This window comes from Canis lupus, chromosome 11 (assembly GCF_048164855.1).
Source record: "Canis lupus baileyi chromosome 11, mCanLup2.hap1, whole genome shotgun sequence".
Classification (NCBI taxonomy): domain Eukaryota; kingdom Metazoa; phylum Chordata; class Mammalia; order Carnivora; family Canidae; genus Canis; species Canis lupus.
Window position 1 is genome coordinate 32,977,254 of NC_132848.1, and position 19,295 is coordinate 32,996,548.

Consider the following 19,295-nt stretch of genomic DNA (forward strand, 5'->3'; position numbering starts at 1 on the left):
GGGGAATCAGTTTCTTTCCAAAAATCTTAGAAATGTATGTACTAGGTATCAACAAAGATCATTCGTCAGCTGCCTAGAGTTTTCTCCACTGGCCATTCCTCCGAGCTAAGCATCCTGAGCAGGATTGGTGTGGGGGCCCATGGGTGCTACAATTCCATGCACCAAATTAACTGCAGTGGCCTGCGGGGAAATTCTCCTGCTGGCTCCTTGTGTTCTGTGCTCTGTGCCTTCTCTGCCTGCTCCAGCTGACCTGGGAGTAGACAGCTGCGCCTCAGTCATTCAGCAAAGCCAAAATGTGCCTTTTTTTTTTTAGACTTGCACTAGTTAATTTTTGCCTGAGTGATAAATGTATTTGTTTTAACATTTTGATAACAGAATACGATGACAGATTCTCTCCCTACACTGTCCCCCATTGACTCAAGTCCCTCCCCGTGAAGACTAACAAAACAAAACAAAAATGGAGCTCATCTTAAAGACCTGGCATTAGCACTGCTTTCATTGTATTTTACATCTGTGTCGGTTGTAGGGACCAGAGAAGACTTTGGAAGTCAGAAACACTGGATCCAGCTCCTATGGCTTGTCAATAAAAATTTGCAAAAAGCAAATTGGCCAGACTTACCTAGAATAAAATTGCAGAGGAGCTGTTTTATAAAGATAAAAATGGCATATATTGTGCAAACACCTTCCATCAGCTAAACCTTGGAAGGTTATCATATTTCCGGAAAAAAAAACATGGGGAAGAACCTAATGCTTATAGGGAATGTACTACATATCAGGTGCAGCCCTAGAGTCTTTTTAAAAATAGTGTGGCAAAATATACATAACATAAATATACCATTTTAACCATCTTTAAGTGTAGAGTTTAGAAGCATTAAGTACATGCACATTATTGTGCACCCATCACCACCATCCCATCTCCAAAAAGTGCTAGGCTGTTTTGCCCATCTCACCTAGTGTTTGCAGCAGCCTTGGAGGCTGTTGTAATGTTCTCCGTACACTGAGGAGGCTTCAGAGAGAATGTTTAAAGTCTCACACTGAGACACTGGTAGAGCCTGGGATTGAATCCAGGTGTGTTCATCTCCACAATATGGACAGGTGTGCCAGGCTCTGTGTCTTACTACTGCTTTTCCCTTCTCCATCCTATGCTGTTGCCCAGGAGTGATCCTGCTGCTTCTGGATAAACTACGGAAGATGAAATGGGAGCAGATGTGGAGGCTGACTGCAGAGAGGGAGCTGATGGGCATGCTGTCCACCTCCTTAGCTGACCAGGTGAGTGGCCATGTTAGAAGGTACAGTTGTTCCTGAACACCCTTGTACTGTTTCTGAAAGAAGCTTGAAAATAGATGGGTCTGAATTATTTTTCCACCGATTGCATGACTGTGCCCTGAGATAGATCTACCTTATGCTTGTCTGCCAAAGACAACAGCCGAGCTTGTTTGTGAATTCACTGTCCGTTCTGCAGACTTTGCACACTGTATGCCAGGGATGATGCTCAGCAATAGGATTGCAGAGATAAGTGAAGGAGGCAGTCCTTGGCCTCAGAGAGCTCCTAGTTTATTGAAGCAGACTGATAAGTAAATGGCAGTCAGATGTGCTGAGAGGCGGTCGCTGTCTTTGTCTTGCTGTGAGATGCATAGCTCCACTCCTGTAACTCTGGAGTACCATAGCATATTTCCCAGATAAGATTTTATTTTGCTTTTCTCACTTTTAAAGCAACACCTTTTGCTTAGAACCTGTGCTATGACCTTATCCTCCAGGGAAATGCATTTAAATGGAAGGGACAAACTGCCTGGCAGGGTTAACTGACTTCTAATTCAGGCGATCTGAAGAAGCCTATGCACTCCACAAAACCATTAACATAAATTGATAAAAATCCCGTTTCTCATTTTTGCTAGGAAAATGCAGGTGCCCGAGCCTTTGACCTTGGCTCTACCAGGGTCACACATTTAGACTTTGAGTTCCCTGTGGTATAGCTGGCCGTGTTGAAATGGAGATAAGACTTCCCTGGGTCCTCTGCATTTTATCCTTTCCTCTTCATCCAAAAAGCAAGCTCACTCCCATGTTTTTGCTCTGTGTTCAGTGGTCCGATTCATTGTATTTTTGCAAAGTTTTCTTTGCAGAGGAAGCAAGAAACTCTATAGGGTTACTATACTTTTTTTTTTTTTTTTTTTTAGCATTCTTATTATTCAGTATTTCCCAAGCAACCAGAAACTAATTTCCTTTTTCAAACATGAGGCCTGGTATAATGAATGAGTTAAAAATTACCCAGGTAGCTGTTTTAAACCTGAGGGGAAAATTGTCCTCCATCATCATATTTTAAGTCAGGTCACAATGACTCAAGTGTGTCCCCAAAAGCTAGCAATTGCATGTCCGTGTCCAATGAGGATAGTTTATCCAGCCATCTCCTTCTGCAAAGGCACATAATTCACCTCCCGGCACCACCTGTCAGCAGCTAGTTAATAAGTATGGCCTGGTGCAGCGAAAGCTTGGACAAAAGCCCTGAAAGAAGGAAAGCCTTCCTAGAAAAGTCGGAGTAGGATTTGGAGGTGGGGGGTGTGTACTCGGGTACCATGGCCTGCAGGAAAACAAGGCGCATCCATCATCGAGTCCACCAAGAGCCCCAGGAAGAGCTGCTAAAACAGGATCTATAATTTGTCTCAGCCTCTGAGTGAGTGGAGCAACTTGTCATCATGCAGTTTCCTCTCCTGGAGGCTTGGAATGGATGACACAGGGCTCCTCGATGAGGTGGGAAGAGGGGCAGAAAAGTGACTTCATTTAATATAACCCAGCACAGGTAAGAAAGATACTTCCTGTCTGCTCCCACATCCCCTTGCCTGATGGCACCTTATGAGACCAGGAGAGCCCATGAGCATCAAGTCAGCGTGGGGCATCCCCCTGTCTCTATGCAAACACAACTGCTTGGTTCTAGAGCTAGGAGAAGCAAGAGGAAATGCCTTTGCAGTGCCAGCCAGCCTACGTTCAGAGCAGGAGGTTCAAGAGAGGCCCTTGCACAGGAGGTGGTGCACTATGAGAGTTGGCATCCTAAGTGAAGCCCACCTGACTGTTTTGACTGTGTCTGGCTTTTATCTCGCAGGATATTTTCAACGCTGTCATCAAACAGAACCCCTTTCTCGTGTATCAGCTCCCCTGCTTCTGGAACGTGCAGCTGTCGGACCATACCCGCTCTGAGCAGTGCTACAGGGATGTGTCTGATCTGAAGGTAGAGTAAGGACAGGCTACAATGGGTGTAGGGCAGACCTTCAAGGAGGAAGAGGAGGAGGAGGAAGGGGGGGGTGTCCAATAATAGCAGAGGGAAGCTGGATGGGGAGGGCTCTTCAGGGGGATGAATGGCTGAGCTTTTTGTGCAGTGTGGTGAGAGAGATAAGGGTGTCAAAGGGCAGAAAGACTGTGCTTTTCTCCTTTGTTTTTGTTGGGTTTTTTCCCCTCTTGTTTGAGCTTTCTGGAAAGCATAAGGCCTCCCTGCATAAGAACCAGCTTGCATATGGTTATTCTTCTTGCCACCTGCTGCCAGCCGTTTTGGTTCATGTCAGCTCCCCAAATCCAGTCATTTAACTCAAACAAAAACATTTATTGAGGGACTACTCTGTGCCAGGTGCTGCAGACGTGAATAACTTCCATCCTACTTTCAAGTAGCTTGTGGCCAGAAGAGAGACACGTGTGAAGAAATGAGCCAGGGGTGAGGGGAGGACATGCACACCAGGTGCTGTGGTAGTTTTCCCGGGGGGTGGGGGAGGCACCAACACAAAAGGCTCACTCTACCCCCGCAGCAGTGATAGTGATGGAAAAGCCTTTAGCCTCTAGGTACCAAACATCGTAGTAGGGCCTGGAAGTAGAAGGATGAACATAGCCATGACTTTTAGGCAACCCACTTGAACCATGGAAACCTGTGTAAGGTAGAAGGGCCCACAGTGACCCCCAACTGCCCAGCTGAATACAAACAGGCCCATTAGGTGACCCACCTCAAAATATCTGTAAGCCCTAGCTGACCAGTGGTTACTGACACCCGGACTCAGGTACCAAAGCAGGAAAAATCCATATGTCCCCATACCTCCTCACCCCCCCTTCACTACAGCCCCACCACAGCCTCCAAGCCTGTCTGCCAGCACATGTGTTTGCCTCTCTGGCTATATCAGACAGGAAGTAGACAAATGCAACCATAGAGAGCTTAAGTCATTTAATTTTTTTTTAAGGATTTTATTTATTTATTTATTTATGAGAGAGACACACAGAAAGGCAGAGACACAGGCAGAGGGAGAAGCAGGCTCCCTGCAGGGAGCCCAATGCGGGACTCAATCCTAGGACCCCAGGATCACAACCTGAGCCAGAGGCAGATGCTCAGCCACTGAGCGAAGGAGCCACTCAGGTGCCCCTATGTCATTTAAATTTATTGGCATTGCAATAACAATCATTAAAAGTTTTATGAAAGGAAAAACCCAAACTTTGCTTTCCAAATAAATCCATCTTTTCCAAGTAGCTTTTGGCCCATGTCCACAGGTGTGTGTTGCCTCTTATGTATAGTCCCAATGCACATAGAATTCTGTACTCTTCTGTTAATGCACCACTCCTGTTACTCTAGCTATTTTCAAATTTTCACAAATATAAACTGCTAATGAACAGGCTAAAGTTCACACCTTTCCAGCAGTGAAATCACCTAGTTAAAAAGAAAGAAACTTGTTTTTGTTTTCTTATGTACCCGAAGTCCCTTACAAAATATTAGGAAGTGTTTAAAACAGAAGTACCTCCATCATTCATTCTTTCAATCAACATTTATGCAGTTTCTTCACTATGTCATGTATTTCTTAGACATAAGGAAAATATATGACGTACTCAGGAATATTTCCAAGACTGTCATGAATTGGAATTTTAAAGGTGAGGAAAATAAAATCAACCCTGTAGAAAACACCAAAAAGTACCAGATTAAAAAAAAATTTAATGATTTGAAAGCATAGTCTATCAATCCATAAAGTAAATGCAGTAAGCAGAGGCCAGAAATGATGATAAAGTATGGATCCAGAAGGATAAGCAAAAAGCAACTAGATCTGGGGTGCCTGGGGGGCTCAGTCGGTTAAGTGTCTGTCTTCAGCCCAGGTCATGATCCCAGGGTCCTGAGCTCGAGCCCTGTGTCAGGCTTTCTGCTCAGCGAGGAGCCGGCTTCTCCCTCTCCTTCCTGGAGCTCCTCTTTTTCCCACTATTTCTGTCTCTCTCTCAAACAAATAAATAAAATCTTAAAAAGAAAAAGAAACTGGGTCTGACATTGGCTGGGTATTTGCTAATCCTTGGGAACTAAAGGCCTGGCTTAAAAGTAGGTAACTACATAATTTACTATATAATTCGAACAAAAGAATGCTATTGTTAGCGACACTGGGACATTAGGCCAGTCAGGAAAACTATATGTGTAACCTTTCCATTGAAAGGCTGTGAGTGGGAATTTGGGTTCCAACCCCAAGGAGGACCGTTAGAAAATCCTTGCTGGAAGTCAGGATCCAGGAAAAGTGAAATCCTCAGTGGATAACAAGTTTAAAAATATCTATAGGAGAAGATGATAGAGGTGTTAATAAAACATTGTTAAATGTTTTATCCTTGGCTTTAGGTAGAATAAGAGGGAAATGTTTCCCCTAAGAATTTCTCATTTCAAGCTTGTGCTCATATTATTTGAGGGAGCTGAGATTGTACGTGTAGAACAAAAATAGGAAGAAAAAAGTGAAAATGTGCCAGGCACCTGGCAGAAGTAAACAGAAACCTGATCTAGAAGAATAGTCTCAAAAACAAGAAAGACTTGAATGAATTCTTTAGATGAAGTTTCAAGAAAAATGAGTTCTCATTCCATAATCCCTAAACACAAAGGGAAATAAGCCACCATGAGAAAGGGCAGAAACTATAGAATTATTTTTTCCTTTTTATATATATATATTTTTTATTGAAGTTCAATTTGCCAACATATAATCTAACACCCAGTGCTCATCCCGTCAAGTGCCCCCCTCAGTGCCTGTCACGCAGTCACCCCATCCCTCCCCCCGCCTTCCATTCCATTCCCCTAGTTCATTTCCCAGAGTTAGTAGTCTCATGATTTGTCACCCTCTCTAATTTTTCCCACTCAGTTCCCCTCCTTTCCCCTATAATCCGTTTCACTATTTCTTATATTCCCCATATAAGTGAAACCATATGATTGTCCTTCTCTGATTGACTTACTTCACTCAGCATAGTACCCTCCAGTTCCATCCACATCAAAGCAAATGGTGGGCATTCGTCCTTTCTAATGGCTGAGTAATATTCCATTATATATATAGACCACATCTTCTTTATCCATTCATCTGTCAGTGGATATCAAGGCTCCTTCCAGTTTGGCTATTGTGGACATTGCTGCTATAAACATTGGGGTGCAGGTGTCCTGGCAAGAAACTGTAGAATTAAATCTCAAAGACTTTAGGTATGAGACTCATCAGATATAAGACATAAGGGTTTTTATTTTGTGTAAGAAATAAAAGAGAATTAAAATGATGGAGGAACAAGAGAGTCTCAAAGGCAAATGGACCTATTTGGATCAAATAGTCCTTTTAGAAGTAAAAAATATAATTATTGAAATTACAAATTAAATGAATGTGTGAAGCAGTAAATTAGACTCGGCTAAACAGAGAATACCAGAAGAGATGATAGCTGAAGAAATTATCCAAAACCCAGCACACAGGGAGAAAGAGAAGAACTGAGAGAGAAGTTCAGATATTGGAATATGTCTAATTAAACTGTCAGAAGGAGATAATGGAGAAAATTGGAAGTGAGGCATCTTTGTAGTAAGTGGGAATTTTCCAGAACCATTAAAAAGTATCCATACATACAAGCAGTTTAAAGAAAGAGAAGGCTATGTTAGATCTATAGGAGTAAGATTGCAACACCTTAAAGTGATTTTTTAAATAACTAAGAGAATAAACAGATTCTCTACAAAGACATTGCATGTGTAGAATAAGAGTTCTTAGCAACAACAACAGAAGCCAGAAGTGTAGAAGTAATACCTTTACTGTGCTAGGTGACCACAACAATACATTGTATACCTAGCAACACAAGAGAAAGAATATCCAGATAAGCAAAAGCAAAGAGAATTTACCACAAACATAGCTCTGCAAAGAAACTTCTAAAGGATTTATTTCAGGAATAAGGACTGTGATTCCAGGTCCAAGAAGGAATGCTGAACAGACAAATCAGACATATGTAGGAATTCCTAATAAAAATTTCTAAAAAGTAGTATGTAACTGTGGTCTTAGAAAGGTTATACCTAAAATAACAGCAATATCACATAAGTCAAGAGGAACATGATTAGAAGAATTAAGGTATTCTAGAATCAGTGTTTTGTTGGAGAGGGGAACGAAATAATTTTAGGTGCTAAGGTAGCTGTGCTTGCTAACCTTTTAAGCTTAAGCTCTATGAATTGGGAAAAGTGCATAATTTATAAATTCATGGTAGGTGAGATGGTGAGTGGAGTAAGAAAAACCAAAACAACCAACCAAAATATCTCCATCTTTAGAAAAAAAGAGAAGAATGCAAGAAAAAATGACAGCATAGGAAAAAGAGAAAGCAAGAAATCAGATGGTAGAAATAAGTCTAAATATATCAATAATCAAAAAAGCAAACTAAGTTTGGGGAGGAAAAGACACATTGTCAGACTGAACAGGAAATAATATTCAACATATGCTCTTTATAAAAGATATACCTAACACATTGACAGTTAAATGTTGGAGAAGGAAAACCAAGATAACTGTCTTGGTAGCAGACAAAGCATTGGTAGGTGTAGAGATGGTCATTTTAAAAATTAAAAGTTTAAGGGTGCATAGGTGGCTCAGTCGGTTAAGTGTCTGCTCAGGTCATGATCCCAGGGTCCTGGGATTGAGCCCCACATCGGGCTCCCTACAAGCCAGGAGTCTGCTTCTCCTTCTCCCAGTCCCCCTTCTGTGCCCTCTCTCCTCTCTCTCTCTCTCAAATAAATAAATAAAATCTTTTTATTTATTTTTTTTAAGATTTTATTTATTTATTCATGAGAGACACAGAGACAGAGAGAGGCAGAGACACAGGCAGAGGGAGAAGCAGGCCCCATGCAGGGAGCCCGACGTGGGACTCAATCCTGGGTCTCCAGGATCACACCCTGGGCCGAAGGCGGCACTAAACCGCTGAGCCACCCAGGCTGCCCTAAAATCTTTTTTAAAAGTTTTCACTAAGAAGATACAAGAACTCTAAACTTGTATACATTTCATAGTATGGCATGCATATAGATATATTCATACACACACATTCAAAGCTCAGTAGAACTCCAGAAAATAAATTGACAAATCTACTATCATAGTAGAATATTTTAATGTATCCTTATCAAATATCAGAAGATCAATCAACCCAAGAAAGTGGATTAAAAATATGGAAGATTGAGGTACACAGTTAAAAATCTTGATTTATTGGGCAAATAAGAAGTCTTGTACCTAACAGAGAATATACACCCTTCTCAAGCTCACATGAGACATTTACTATAAGTAACCATGTTCTGGACCATAAAGCAAATCTCAGTATGTTTCAAGAAATTTACATACATACACATAAATTTGAACGTGTGTGTGTGTGTGTGTGTATATATATATATTCTCCAGGACACAGTATAATTAAATTAACAGCAGTAAGATTTTTTTTAAATATATTTGAAGGGCACCTGGGTGGCTCAGTCAGTTAAGCATCTGCCTTCCCCATGGTCCTGGGATGGAGCCCCACGTCTGGCTCCCTGCTCAGTAAGGAGCCTGCTTCTCCCTCTCCCTTTGCCTGCCGCTCCCCCTGCTTGTGTGCCCTCTCTCTCTCCCTCTCTCTCTCTCTCTCTGTCAAATAAATAAATAAAATCTTTAAAATATATATATATATTTGATTAAAACTCAGAGCATACTTTTTTTGTATATTTATTTATTTATTTATTTTGTAAATTTATTTTTTATTGTTCAATTTGCCAACATATAGAATAACACCCAGTGCTCATCCCATCAAGTGCCCCCCTCAGTGCCCGTCACCCAGTCACCCCCACCCCCCGCCCACCTCCCCTTCCACCACCCCTAGTTTGTTTCCCAGAGTTAGGAGTCTCTCATGTTCTGTCTCCCTTTCTGATATTTCCCACTCATTTTTTCTCCTTTCCCTTTTATTCCCTGTCACTATTTTTTATATTCCCCAAATGAATGAGACCATATAATGTTTGTCCTTCTCCGATTGACTTATGTCACTCAGCATAATACCCTCCAGTTCCATCCACGTCAAAGCAAATGGTGGGTATTTGCTATTTCTAATGGCTGAGTAATATTCCATTTTATACATAGACCACATCTTCTTTATCCATTCATCTTTCGATGGACACCCAGGCTCCTTCCACAGTTTAGTTATTATGGACATTGGAAACCATACTTTTAAATTACTCATGGTTCTAAGAAATCATAATTGAAACTGACACCTACTTAGAACTGAATGAAAATAAAAACGATACATGTCAAAATTAGTGAAATAATACAAATATATGAGGAAATTTATAGCCTTAAATTTCATATTAAAAAGAAGGGAAAAAAGAAGAAAGGCTAAAAATTAATAAGCCAAGTCTATAACTTAAGATGATAAATAAAGAACATTGGAACAAATTCAAAAAGTAAAAGGCAGGGCATAAAGAAGATTGGGGCAGAAATTGATCAACAAATTATTCTACAAAGTCCAAAGTGGGCTTCTTGAAAGGAACTGATAGAATAGGCAAAGCAGTGGCAGGACTCATTGAAAAATAAAAAGAGAACTCACCAATAAATAAATAGGAAGCCATAAATGCAGATTCATGTATTCAATCCCTACATGTCTTTGAGCCAATCATCTTTCTGAGTTCTAGAAATACAGCAGAAATTAAACAAAAGTTTCTTACCTTGTGGAGTTTTCAATCTAATATATAAAGATATAAATAGATACAAATATATAATCTAATATACTGTGTCCTATAATATATTAAATATAATATATTAAATATAATTATAATAAATTAAATATATAATATTATTATGCTATAATATATAATTATAGGACATATTAAGAGAATGCTGTAGACAAAATTATGTCAAAAGTTTGAGAACTTATATAAAATGAACAAAATCCTAGATATGTATAAATTATCAAAACTGGCTTAAGGAAAAAACAAATTCTGGATTATCTTCTAGCCATTAAGCCATTTTACAAAGTACACAGTATCCCTAAATGATGAGTAGAGATAAGTGCTACCATTTTTTTTTTAATCAAAAGATAATTCCAGGACTCCTGGGTGGCTCAGTCAGTTAAGCATCTGCTCTGGCCCCAGTCATGATCCCAGGGTCCTAGGACTGAGCCCCCTCATCAATCTCCCTGCTCAGTGGGGAGTCTGCTTCTCCCTCTCCTGCACCCCCTGCTTATGCTCTCTCTCTGTGTCAAATAAATAAATAAACAAAATCTTAGAGTGATAATCAGGGGCCCCTGGGTGGCTCAGTTAAGCATCTGCCTTTGGCTCAGGTCATGATCCTGGGGTCCTGGGATCAAGCTCTGTGGTGGGCTCTCTGCTCAGCAGGGAATCTGCTTCTCCTTCTCCCTCTGTGCTCTCTCTCCAATAAATAAAACATTTTTTAAAGAGACAATTCAAATTTTAAGTAAATTTCCAGAGAATAGAAAAAGAGGAACACTTTTTAATGCATTTCAATGAGGCCACAATATCCTCAATACCAAAATCAGACATGGAGAGCACAAGAAAGGAAAACTAGGCCTGTCTCACTCATGAGAGGTTTGCAAAAACCTTAAGGAAAATATTAGCAAATCGAATTAAGCCATGTATGAAATAGATAATACATCATGGCCAACTTGGGTTTATTCCAGGAAAGACAAGAGTGATTTAACATTGAAAAATCTACAAGTATCATTCAGCATGTTAATAGATTAAAGGGAAAAAAAATAGATTAAAGGAGAAACAGCATATAATCATGTAAATAGATGCAAGAAAGTGATTTGATAAAATTAGATATTCACTTATGACAAAAACTCTCATAAATAGTATCCACTGAAAACCTACAGCAAAGTTTTGCTGAGCATCTGCTTAGGGATGTGCTAATTAATTAGTAAAAAAAAGACAGAGAGCCCAAGAACACACATACGTATATGGAAATGTGGTATATAAGGAGGTGGCTTGCTGGGAACTGGAGAAAGAATGTAATCGTCCACCAATGGTACTAAGGCATCTGATTATCCATATGGAAAAATGAAAACTGATCCCTATCTCATATCATGCACAAAATTAATTCTGATAGAGACTTAAAAGTGCCAGGCCAAATTAAACTTTTATTTTAGAAAAATTAAATAACTGGCCTGTGACCTCAGAATTGGGAAGAATTTCTTTGACAAGACAACAAAAGCATATATCATAAATGAAAAGATCAGCAAATTCAGCTACACTGAAATTAATAACTCTCACCAAAGTAGCATCAATAAGAGAAAAGAAAAAAGACAGTGTCAACATATATAACTGACAAAGAACTAGTAAGTGAAATACACAAATAGTTCTTACTAATTAATAAGAAAAATGTGTAAAAGAGTCATTTCACTGAATTGTAAAGAAAACAGCCAGTAAACACTTAAAAAGATGTACAACTCTTTGTTAATCTGGGAAGTGAAAATTAAAACCACAAATAATTTCACCCCCACCAAATTGGAAGAGTGGTACTATCAAGTCTCAGTTGATCTGTAGGAAGTCTCTAGTCTTGTTGACAGAAGTGTCCATGGATCAGCCAAATTGAAGCAACACTTTAGCACCATCTTATAAACTTGAAGTAGTACATATTTTGCAATATAGGCCTTGGATGTACGTGGTCAAAAATTGAGAAGTGGGTGAGCTTCAGAAGGAAGCATTCCACGTTCAGCTGTCGGGGCAAATATGACAAGACATTGAAGCAATCCCTGGGTTCTCGTAATAAATGGACATTTCTTCACCAGGCAAAAGTACAGGAGACTTCTAAACTCTCAAGTCTTATTTTCATACCAAAAATAAAACCATAAAATTTCTGTAAAAATCAGTGTTACTGAAGATCTTGACAGTCCTTAAAAAAGGAAGGAAACTCTGACATGTGCTACAACATGAATGAATCTTGAAGATATGCTAAGTGAAATGAGCCAGGCACAAAAGGAAAATTATCGATGGTCTCACTTATAAGAGATACTTAAAATAGTCAAATTCATAGAGAAAGGAAGTGGAACAATGATTACCAGGGGCTGGGTTGAGGGGAAAATGTGGAGTTAATGAGTACAGATTTCTATACGAGACATTGAAAGAGTCCTGGAAATGGTGGTGATGGTTGCATAACAATGTAAATGCACTTAGTGGCACTGAACTATACACTAGAAAATGGTTAAAATGGTAAAATTTGTGTATATTTTACCTCAGTAAAAATAAAATCAAGGGTGAGGAGGACCTTGGTGGATGTCTTGTGCAGATGATTATTCTTAGCAGGATTAGTATGAGTTTCATTAAAGAAACCAGATAGGTATGCATAAGCCAATATCTTTGACATGGTATCTGAGAGCCTCTAAATTGGCAGTCACAAAAAGGAAAAGTCAAGGCACCATAAAATAGAGAGATTTTCTCTGTGAACTTTCAACTTGGACATTTTATAAATGCCAGCAAAGCTACTAGGTGTCCAAGTGAAAGTGTGTCACGTCTGCCCATCACAGATATACCAATGCATTCATGCATTTACTGGGTAGTTACTGTATGCCAGGCACTGTTACAGGCCCTAGTGATGCAATGGGAGACAAAACAAAGTCACTGGTCACCTAGAGCTTAGATGTTAATGTAGCAGGTGGCTACACCACTTTGACGTTGCTCAATGATTGGTTAAGTATTGTCACTTTGAACCTGTCAAACAAAGTAACTTGTGAACTCTTTTTGGCAGCCTATTCTATGTTTAAGTAGAGGACTTTCAAATAGGAAAACCAGGAAGACAGAGTCAAAGCAAGTAACTCCTCTCTCTCAAGATAAACCTAAAAAAGAATCTGAATGTCATTTTACCCACTAAGATCTTGTCTAACAAAATCTTAGAATCCTTAAATATACCAACATATAAACATGGGGAGAGAGTTAAGGGATGAAGGAGAGCTGACAAGTCTAGGTTCCACCCTTGGGGCACATCAGGGTCTGGACGTTGCCATGGAGCCTGAGGGCCCGGTTCAATAACAAGGGGTGTGTGTGTGTGTGTGTGTGTGTGTGTGTGTGTGTGTGTGTGTCCCTCCAGGCCAACCTGGGCCTCAGAGTCCAGGTAAAGGTGCATCTTCTTCATTTTCTTTCTTCTTCCTTCTCCCATCCTTTATGTCCTCCATCATATTCAACGGTTAAGAAGGACCTCCTATTTCTGGTTCCCATGTTCTCCATGGGGAATATACAGATGAATCCTGAACCCTGCCCTTCATCAGCTCACACTCATGCTCCAAAGGGTAGCCCACCTAAGAAGCCCCACCTGTGGGTCACACAAGCCACCGGCACTGGGTCAGCTGACTGAAAAATGTCGGTCCAGGCAAGAATCCTAAAAATAGGTTAACTTTGATTTGCTTATCTCTTCAACCAAGGCCAGATTTTTCTTTTTGTTTTTGTTTTTGTCTTTGTCTGCTATTGCACTGTATTTATCTTGCATGGACACCTTGTTATCCATCTTCTTTGGTTCTCCTGATTCCTTTCCTTGAAGGGGGAGCAAGAATATAAGGACTCTGACAAAGCAGGTGGAGGACAGTCCTGGATTTTGCATTTTCCCATTCCTTTATAGTCTCTCACCCACACCTAGTCTGACAGCCATTTTTTTTTAAAGGGACTTCTTTTTTATCAGTCGTTCCAAAGCTTTGCCTTGGCCTTTCATGGAAATAACAACTCTCTTTTTGCATTCACCTAATTCAAAGAATATTTGATTACATTTCCAATTGCATCAGAAATACAAACAGCATAGAAGCACACTTGATAACACACAACTCACTCTTGGTAAGCATAAAGCTCTACCAGAGACAATCTTACTAGCCTTGGGCATCCAGCCTGCCCTGGGTGTCAGCAGAGAACTTTATGCTAAGCAAAGATTGGTTAAGAGAACAACTAAGGGGGGAAATAAGGGGAAAGAAGTATATAGGCTTTGGGAGCCAAGCAATCCTGTCAATTCTAATGACAGTCCTGCCTCTTACCAGCTGAAGGACTTGTATAAACCGCTTACCTTCTCCCAGTCTCAGTTACATTTTTAATGAAATGGAGGCCATGATTTTCAACCCTGTTCTCCACCAGGCCCCATGAGTGCTCATAGAAACACACTTGACTTTACCTCGGTCTTTTTGTTTCAAAGACCTTCATTTTTTATCTTTCAGTCCTAAAGCTTGATGACTCAGCCTTCCCTGGCTGAATCTTAAATAAAAAGAGAAGAACCCAAAGGAGCATCTTTTTATTCTTTCACCAGGAGCACAAATTCTTCAGAGATGAGCAAAGGGCCTTGTGCCGGCTTGGAGAAGGGACAAGGGGAGAGACACCAGGAAGTTGTGTTCTAGTCCTTGAGTCTTCACTCGGCTTTTAGAGAAGGAAGCCCTGGCCGGAAACAGTGGGTGGTGGTCAGGAATTGGCAAGCAAAGGGTCCAGTCTTCGGATCTGTATGAGCTCCTGGAGCCCCAGGGCTGAGCCATGGTGTCTGCTCTTAGGAAGGTCACAGTCTAGTGAGAGGCAACCATTAGAGAATTCCAGGACAGGTGCTGCATGTTGCGATGGAAGGAAGGAGCCCACAAGAACTCAGGGAGGCCCCACTGGGGACAGTGTGATACACTCTGTGTCTTGAGGGATTCTCTAGGAGGCCTGAGCTCAGTCTTCATATCAAGTCTCTTCCTTCCTTGTCTTCTGCCCTGACATCATTCCTCAGCCCCCAAATACCCTTGCCCCCCTCTTCCCAGTCCTGTTGAAACCACGCTTCCTTCTCTGTGTGTGTCTCCGGAGAATGGGAAGGAGCAGAACCCCACATGTGAGTCAGGAACAACAAACCTGGTGCTGGTAGGCAGGCAGCAGGGAACCACACAGGGTTCCAAAGACATCTGCCCAGAATGCACTGATCCCTTTTGGGGATTGACAGGAAGCAAGCTGTGGCCAAGACTTCAAAGGATGCCATGGGGGTTTTCAGGCAGATTGAGTGGGAATGGTGTGTGTGCTAAGTGCGGTATCACTTAATCTTTGCAAAAGTCTCACAGGGTGAATATTAATCTGTTTTATACATTAGAAAATGAAGGATCATGTGGATTAAGTCACTTGCTTGCCCAGAATCACACAGCAAAATAGGACTGAGCTGAGGTTTAAACTCGTATCAGCCTGACCCTGACTCCAGAGCCCTTTCCTCTGACACAGGGATATGTTCTCAACTTCATATATTTTCCCAGGAAAACATTTGATGTGAGATAATGCTTCTATAGGATTATTCTGTGTGAGTCCTCTTTGTATTAAATGGCTTTTGGAGGGCTAACCCCGGAGCAGAGGCTCTTAGTATAACATTGTCTCCTTGAAAGAACGTTTGAATTTTAAGCAACAGACTCAGAGGTTGGATTTTTGATTGCCACCCATTCATAAAATAGGAGCTGAGTACACTTAAAAGAAAAATCCTAAGAAAGAGAAAAACCAAGAGAAAACGTGCCATCCATATGGAGAAATGATGTATGTTCCTAGAGGCAATCTGTACCATTTGCATAAAAGGAGTAGCACATAATTCAAGTTTTAAAACATTTTATAATACTTAGAGAGGTGTCAGTTTTCACATCTTTTGAGGAAGATGAGGGGCCGCCTGGCATTAGCATATCGAGCGTGCCATAGCTGAGCAGACTACCATGAAAAATGAGGCTGGGGAAACCAGAGAGAGGGTAATAAGAATGATGAATGGTAAGGTTGATTTCAGAGGATTAGGATGGATCAGGAAGAAAAAAACACTTGTTTTGGGGGAGAAGATCTAAGATCTACAATCACCACCTCCCACCCAGACCCCTCTTTATTTGAGGCCTGTTTAATTTCATCCTGTGACTCAAGTCCAAGGGCTCTAAGTGCTTTATTGTCTCTGGTCATCACTGTGGCTGGTACACTTGAGGGGTCTCGGGATCAAATAGGAGGTGGCTGGTGCCTGTTCAAGGGGCCTGGCATTTGGCACTGTCAGTTGGTGGCTCATGCTTTGGAGTCACTCGTGCACCCAGCAGACACTCAGAGCACCCACTGGGGGCCAGACTGGAGGCCTGTCATTGGGTTTCTCAACCTCCCTCACCAGTGTCCTCGCATGAGAAAGTAGAGAAATAATCGGCACTTTACGGAGATGTAAAGATTAGAAGAGGCACAGGTGCGTAAGGCAGTTAGCACGGGGCTGGGAGACATGGAGTAAGCCTCATATACCCTATTGCCAGTAATTAATAATTAGTGATGCTCCCACTCTCTCAGTAATTTTCGGCCAGCTGCTGGGCAAAACATGTAAACGAGGGATCTTCTTCCTCATGCATTCCACTGCCCTCCTTTCACAGACAGGACAGAGGGCCCTGAAGAGAGGAAGGGGTCTCCCGAGGTTAACTGCTGGTTTGGGGCACGTCCTCTGGTGCCCTGATAGTGTGCTGGAGAAGGGCATGCTCAGCACGGGGAACTTTGGATAATTTAAGCTTTAGGTCTTTTGTCTTCAACACTCACCTATTCTTTGCTCATTAGCTAAATTTTCAGAACTTAACCCCTTTGGGTATTAGTGATTTAAGTTATCCATCACTGGCTTTGTTATACATAACTGATGAAGTTCAGATGCAATTATTCCCAGAAACATCAACAAAATTCCTAGAAGCAAGGTGCTGCCTCTGGAAAATCTGCCCTACAGTAGCATAGCACTCTTTGGATTATGTACCCAAAGAGTTCTAAGAATTGTTAATGGGATTTCTTTAAACAGCGAGGACCTGGGGAGGGGTGTGGAGGGGAGTTCTGTATACCGTATATACAAAATGGCATATTACGAAGTCCTGCAGCAAGGAATCCTGATGGGTTTGGTTGATCCATGGCATTTCTACAGAACAGACCACTTGACCATGGAATACCTTATGGGACAGGTTCCTTAAAAGCCCACTGTAAGAAGCACTTTCCTGGATAATCTGGCCTCTCTTATGAAAAGGATTTTGAGAGAGGGAAGGCCCAATTAAGCAATATTTGCTGGTTGTGGACACCAGGCCATTGAAGTATGTAGAAATGAGGGTTTTGTTAGGTAGCACAGCATTTTTTACCTCAAAATCCTGTAACAACAGAAACAATTTCAAACATCTGTTTTCTAAAAGCTCTATATCACAAGTTCTTTCTAAAAGTAGTTACTACCCCATTCATTACCTTGACATTGAAGGGTCAGATTACAGTTGCGTACTTTTTTTTTCAAAGGTATGAGCTAGCATACCACTGATAACCATTTTTTGTAAAAACAAACGCATAAATCATCTTTACATATGCTATTATAAGGCCTTTGCCATGAGGTAACTAGCAAAGCTCTATATTGTACAAAAGATTTCCATTGTCATTCTTCATGTCATTTCAAAGTGTTATAAAAGTTCTATGATATTCTCAGCCTCACCTTTATAAAAGTAACCAAATTAGTGACATCCAGTAGTACTTGTCTGCCCTGGCTTCAAGGCTTTGTTGCAAACTTTCCTTCAATAATGAAGTAAAGAAATTCAGTATCACTTTGTGAACTCACTTGGAATCCTTTCATTATTCCAATTAAACAGCTCTACCTGGGATCCCTGGGTGGCGCAGCGGTTTAGTGCCTGCCTTTGGCCCAGGGCGCGATCCTGGAGACCCAGGATCAAATCCCACGTCGGGCTCCCGGTGCATGGAGCCTGCTTCTCCTTCTGCCTGTGTCTCTGCCTCTCTCTCTCTCTCTCTCTCTCTCTCTCTCTCTCTCTGTGACTATCATAAATAAACAAAAATTTAAAAAAATATATTAAAAAAATAAAAATAAACAGCTCTACCTTTCATACATGCACTTTCCATAAAACCATTGTCATCACTGAAGTAGGAATTTACTGTTCAGATTATAATTTGTCGAGGACATCTTTCCTTTAGTGCTCACTGAAAAGTTGTTCTTTTGGTATTTCATTATCTAAACCAAATCTTGCAAATAGCATAAGCTGACACACATCAGGATCCTCTGTGCTTTGATTTAACTCTGTAGCAAATCTCCCATGTAATTTGTCTTCATACTAGGATCTTCAGGCCAGCTGCACTTATATTTGTGACTCTGCCCAACTATATTTGCTGACAAAGGAATTTACTTCATTTGTTACTGTCTTGTGTGCTTTTTCTGTGATTTTTGCCAGGGCAGGAAAAGCAAGTGTTTTCCTTATTGGATTTTATTATCTTTCGTTTTACATATGAAATCCCCAAAGGGACCACTAAACTCTCTTCATGGGGGTTAGTGGAACGTTGTAAAGTTCTACACAGAGTTTCACAAGACTTTATACCTCATCAAAAAATTACAGAGAAAAAAATAATTTAAAAAATTACAGAGTCTTGTTTTCTTATCCTGGATGCTTTGTGTTTAAGTGTCTTGCCAATCATGCATCCTTGTAACATTAAGTAGTATCTTCAGGCATTATACACACTTGGGGTGAAGTTCTTCCTTAATGATAGTGGTTGTAAATCCATATTTGAATCTAAAACAAAAAAATATTTTTTTTTGCCAGCTTCTTGTCAGATCTAATTAGGTAGCCATTTCTGTTCTTGGGAACTTAGCTAAGACTCATATTGGAAACAGAGCATCAGCTCGGCTGTTTTCCTGCTGGCCACCTGAGCCTGTCTTACTGGTGTTCACAATCAGTCCATTGCCTTGTAGGACAAGTTTTTAATACCTACTTACTTGGAAGAAGTTTTAGATTTACAGAAAAGGTTGTAAAAGTAGTGCTGAGACTCCCATACTGCCCCCACTCCAGCCGCTCCGCATTTGGTGTCCATTTCCCCTACTGTTAACATCTTACATGGTAATGGTGAACTCTCCAGACTGACAAACCCACATTGGTAGATTGCGCTTCACTTATCTCCACAGGCTTTAGGCATCTTTCACTGGTGTTTCTGTTGGTCTCCTCTGGCCCCCAATGCTTTTTCAGTCTTTCCATGTTTTTCATGACTGACCTTGACCATTGTGAGGTGTTCTGGTCAGGTACTTCATGAAATATCCCTCAGGCTTGGTTTGTCCCCTGTATTTTTCTCATGATTAGACTGA

The 19,295-nt window shown here is 40.8% G+C and overlaps 1 protein-coding gene across 4 annotated transcripts in view; it reads left to right on the top strand.

The window, feature by feature from the left end:
• LARGE1 (LARGE xylosyl- and glucuronyltransferase 1) overlaps window positions 1-19,295 on the top strand; it is a 521,069-nt gene that overhangs the window by 436,716 nt on the left and 65,058 nt on the right. For all 4 annotated transcript variants that reach the window (XM_072844187.1, XM_072844185.1, XM_072844186.1 and 1 more), the window contains 2 exons: window positions 1,157-1,269; window positions 3,095-3,220. In XM_072844187.1, coding sequence (XP_072700288.1) covers window positions 1,157-1,269; window positions 3,095-3,220 — 239 coding nt within the window. The remainder of the gene's footprint in view (window positions 1-1,156; window positions 1,270-3,094; window positions 3,221-19,295) is intronic.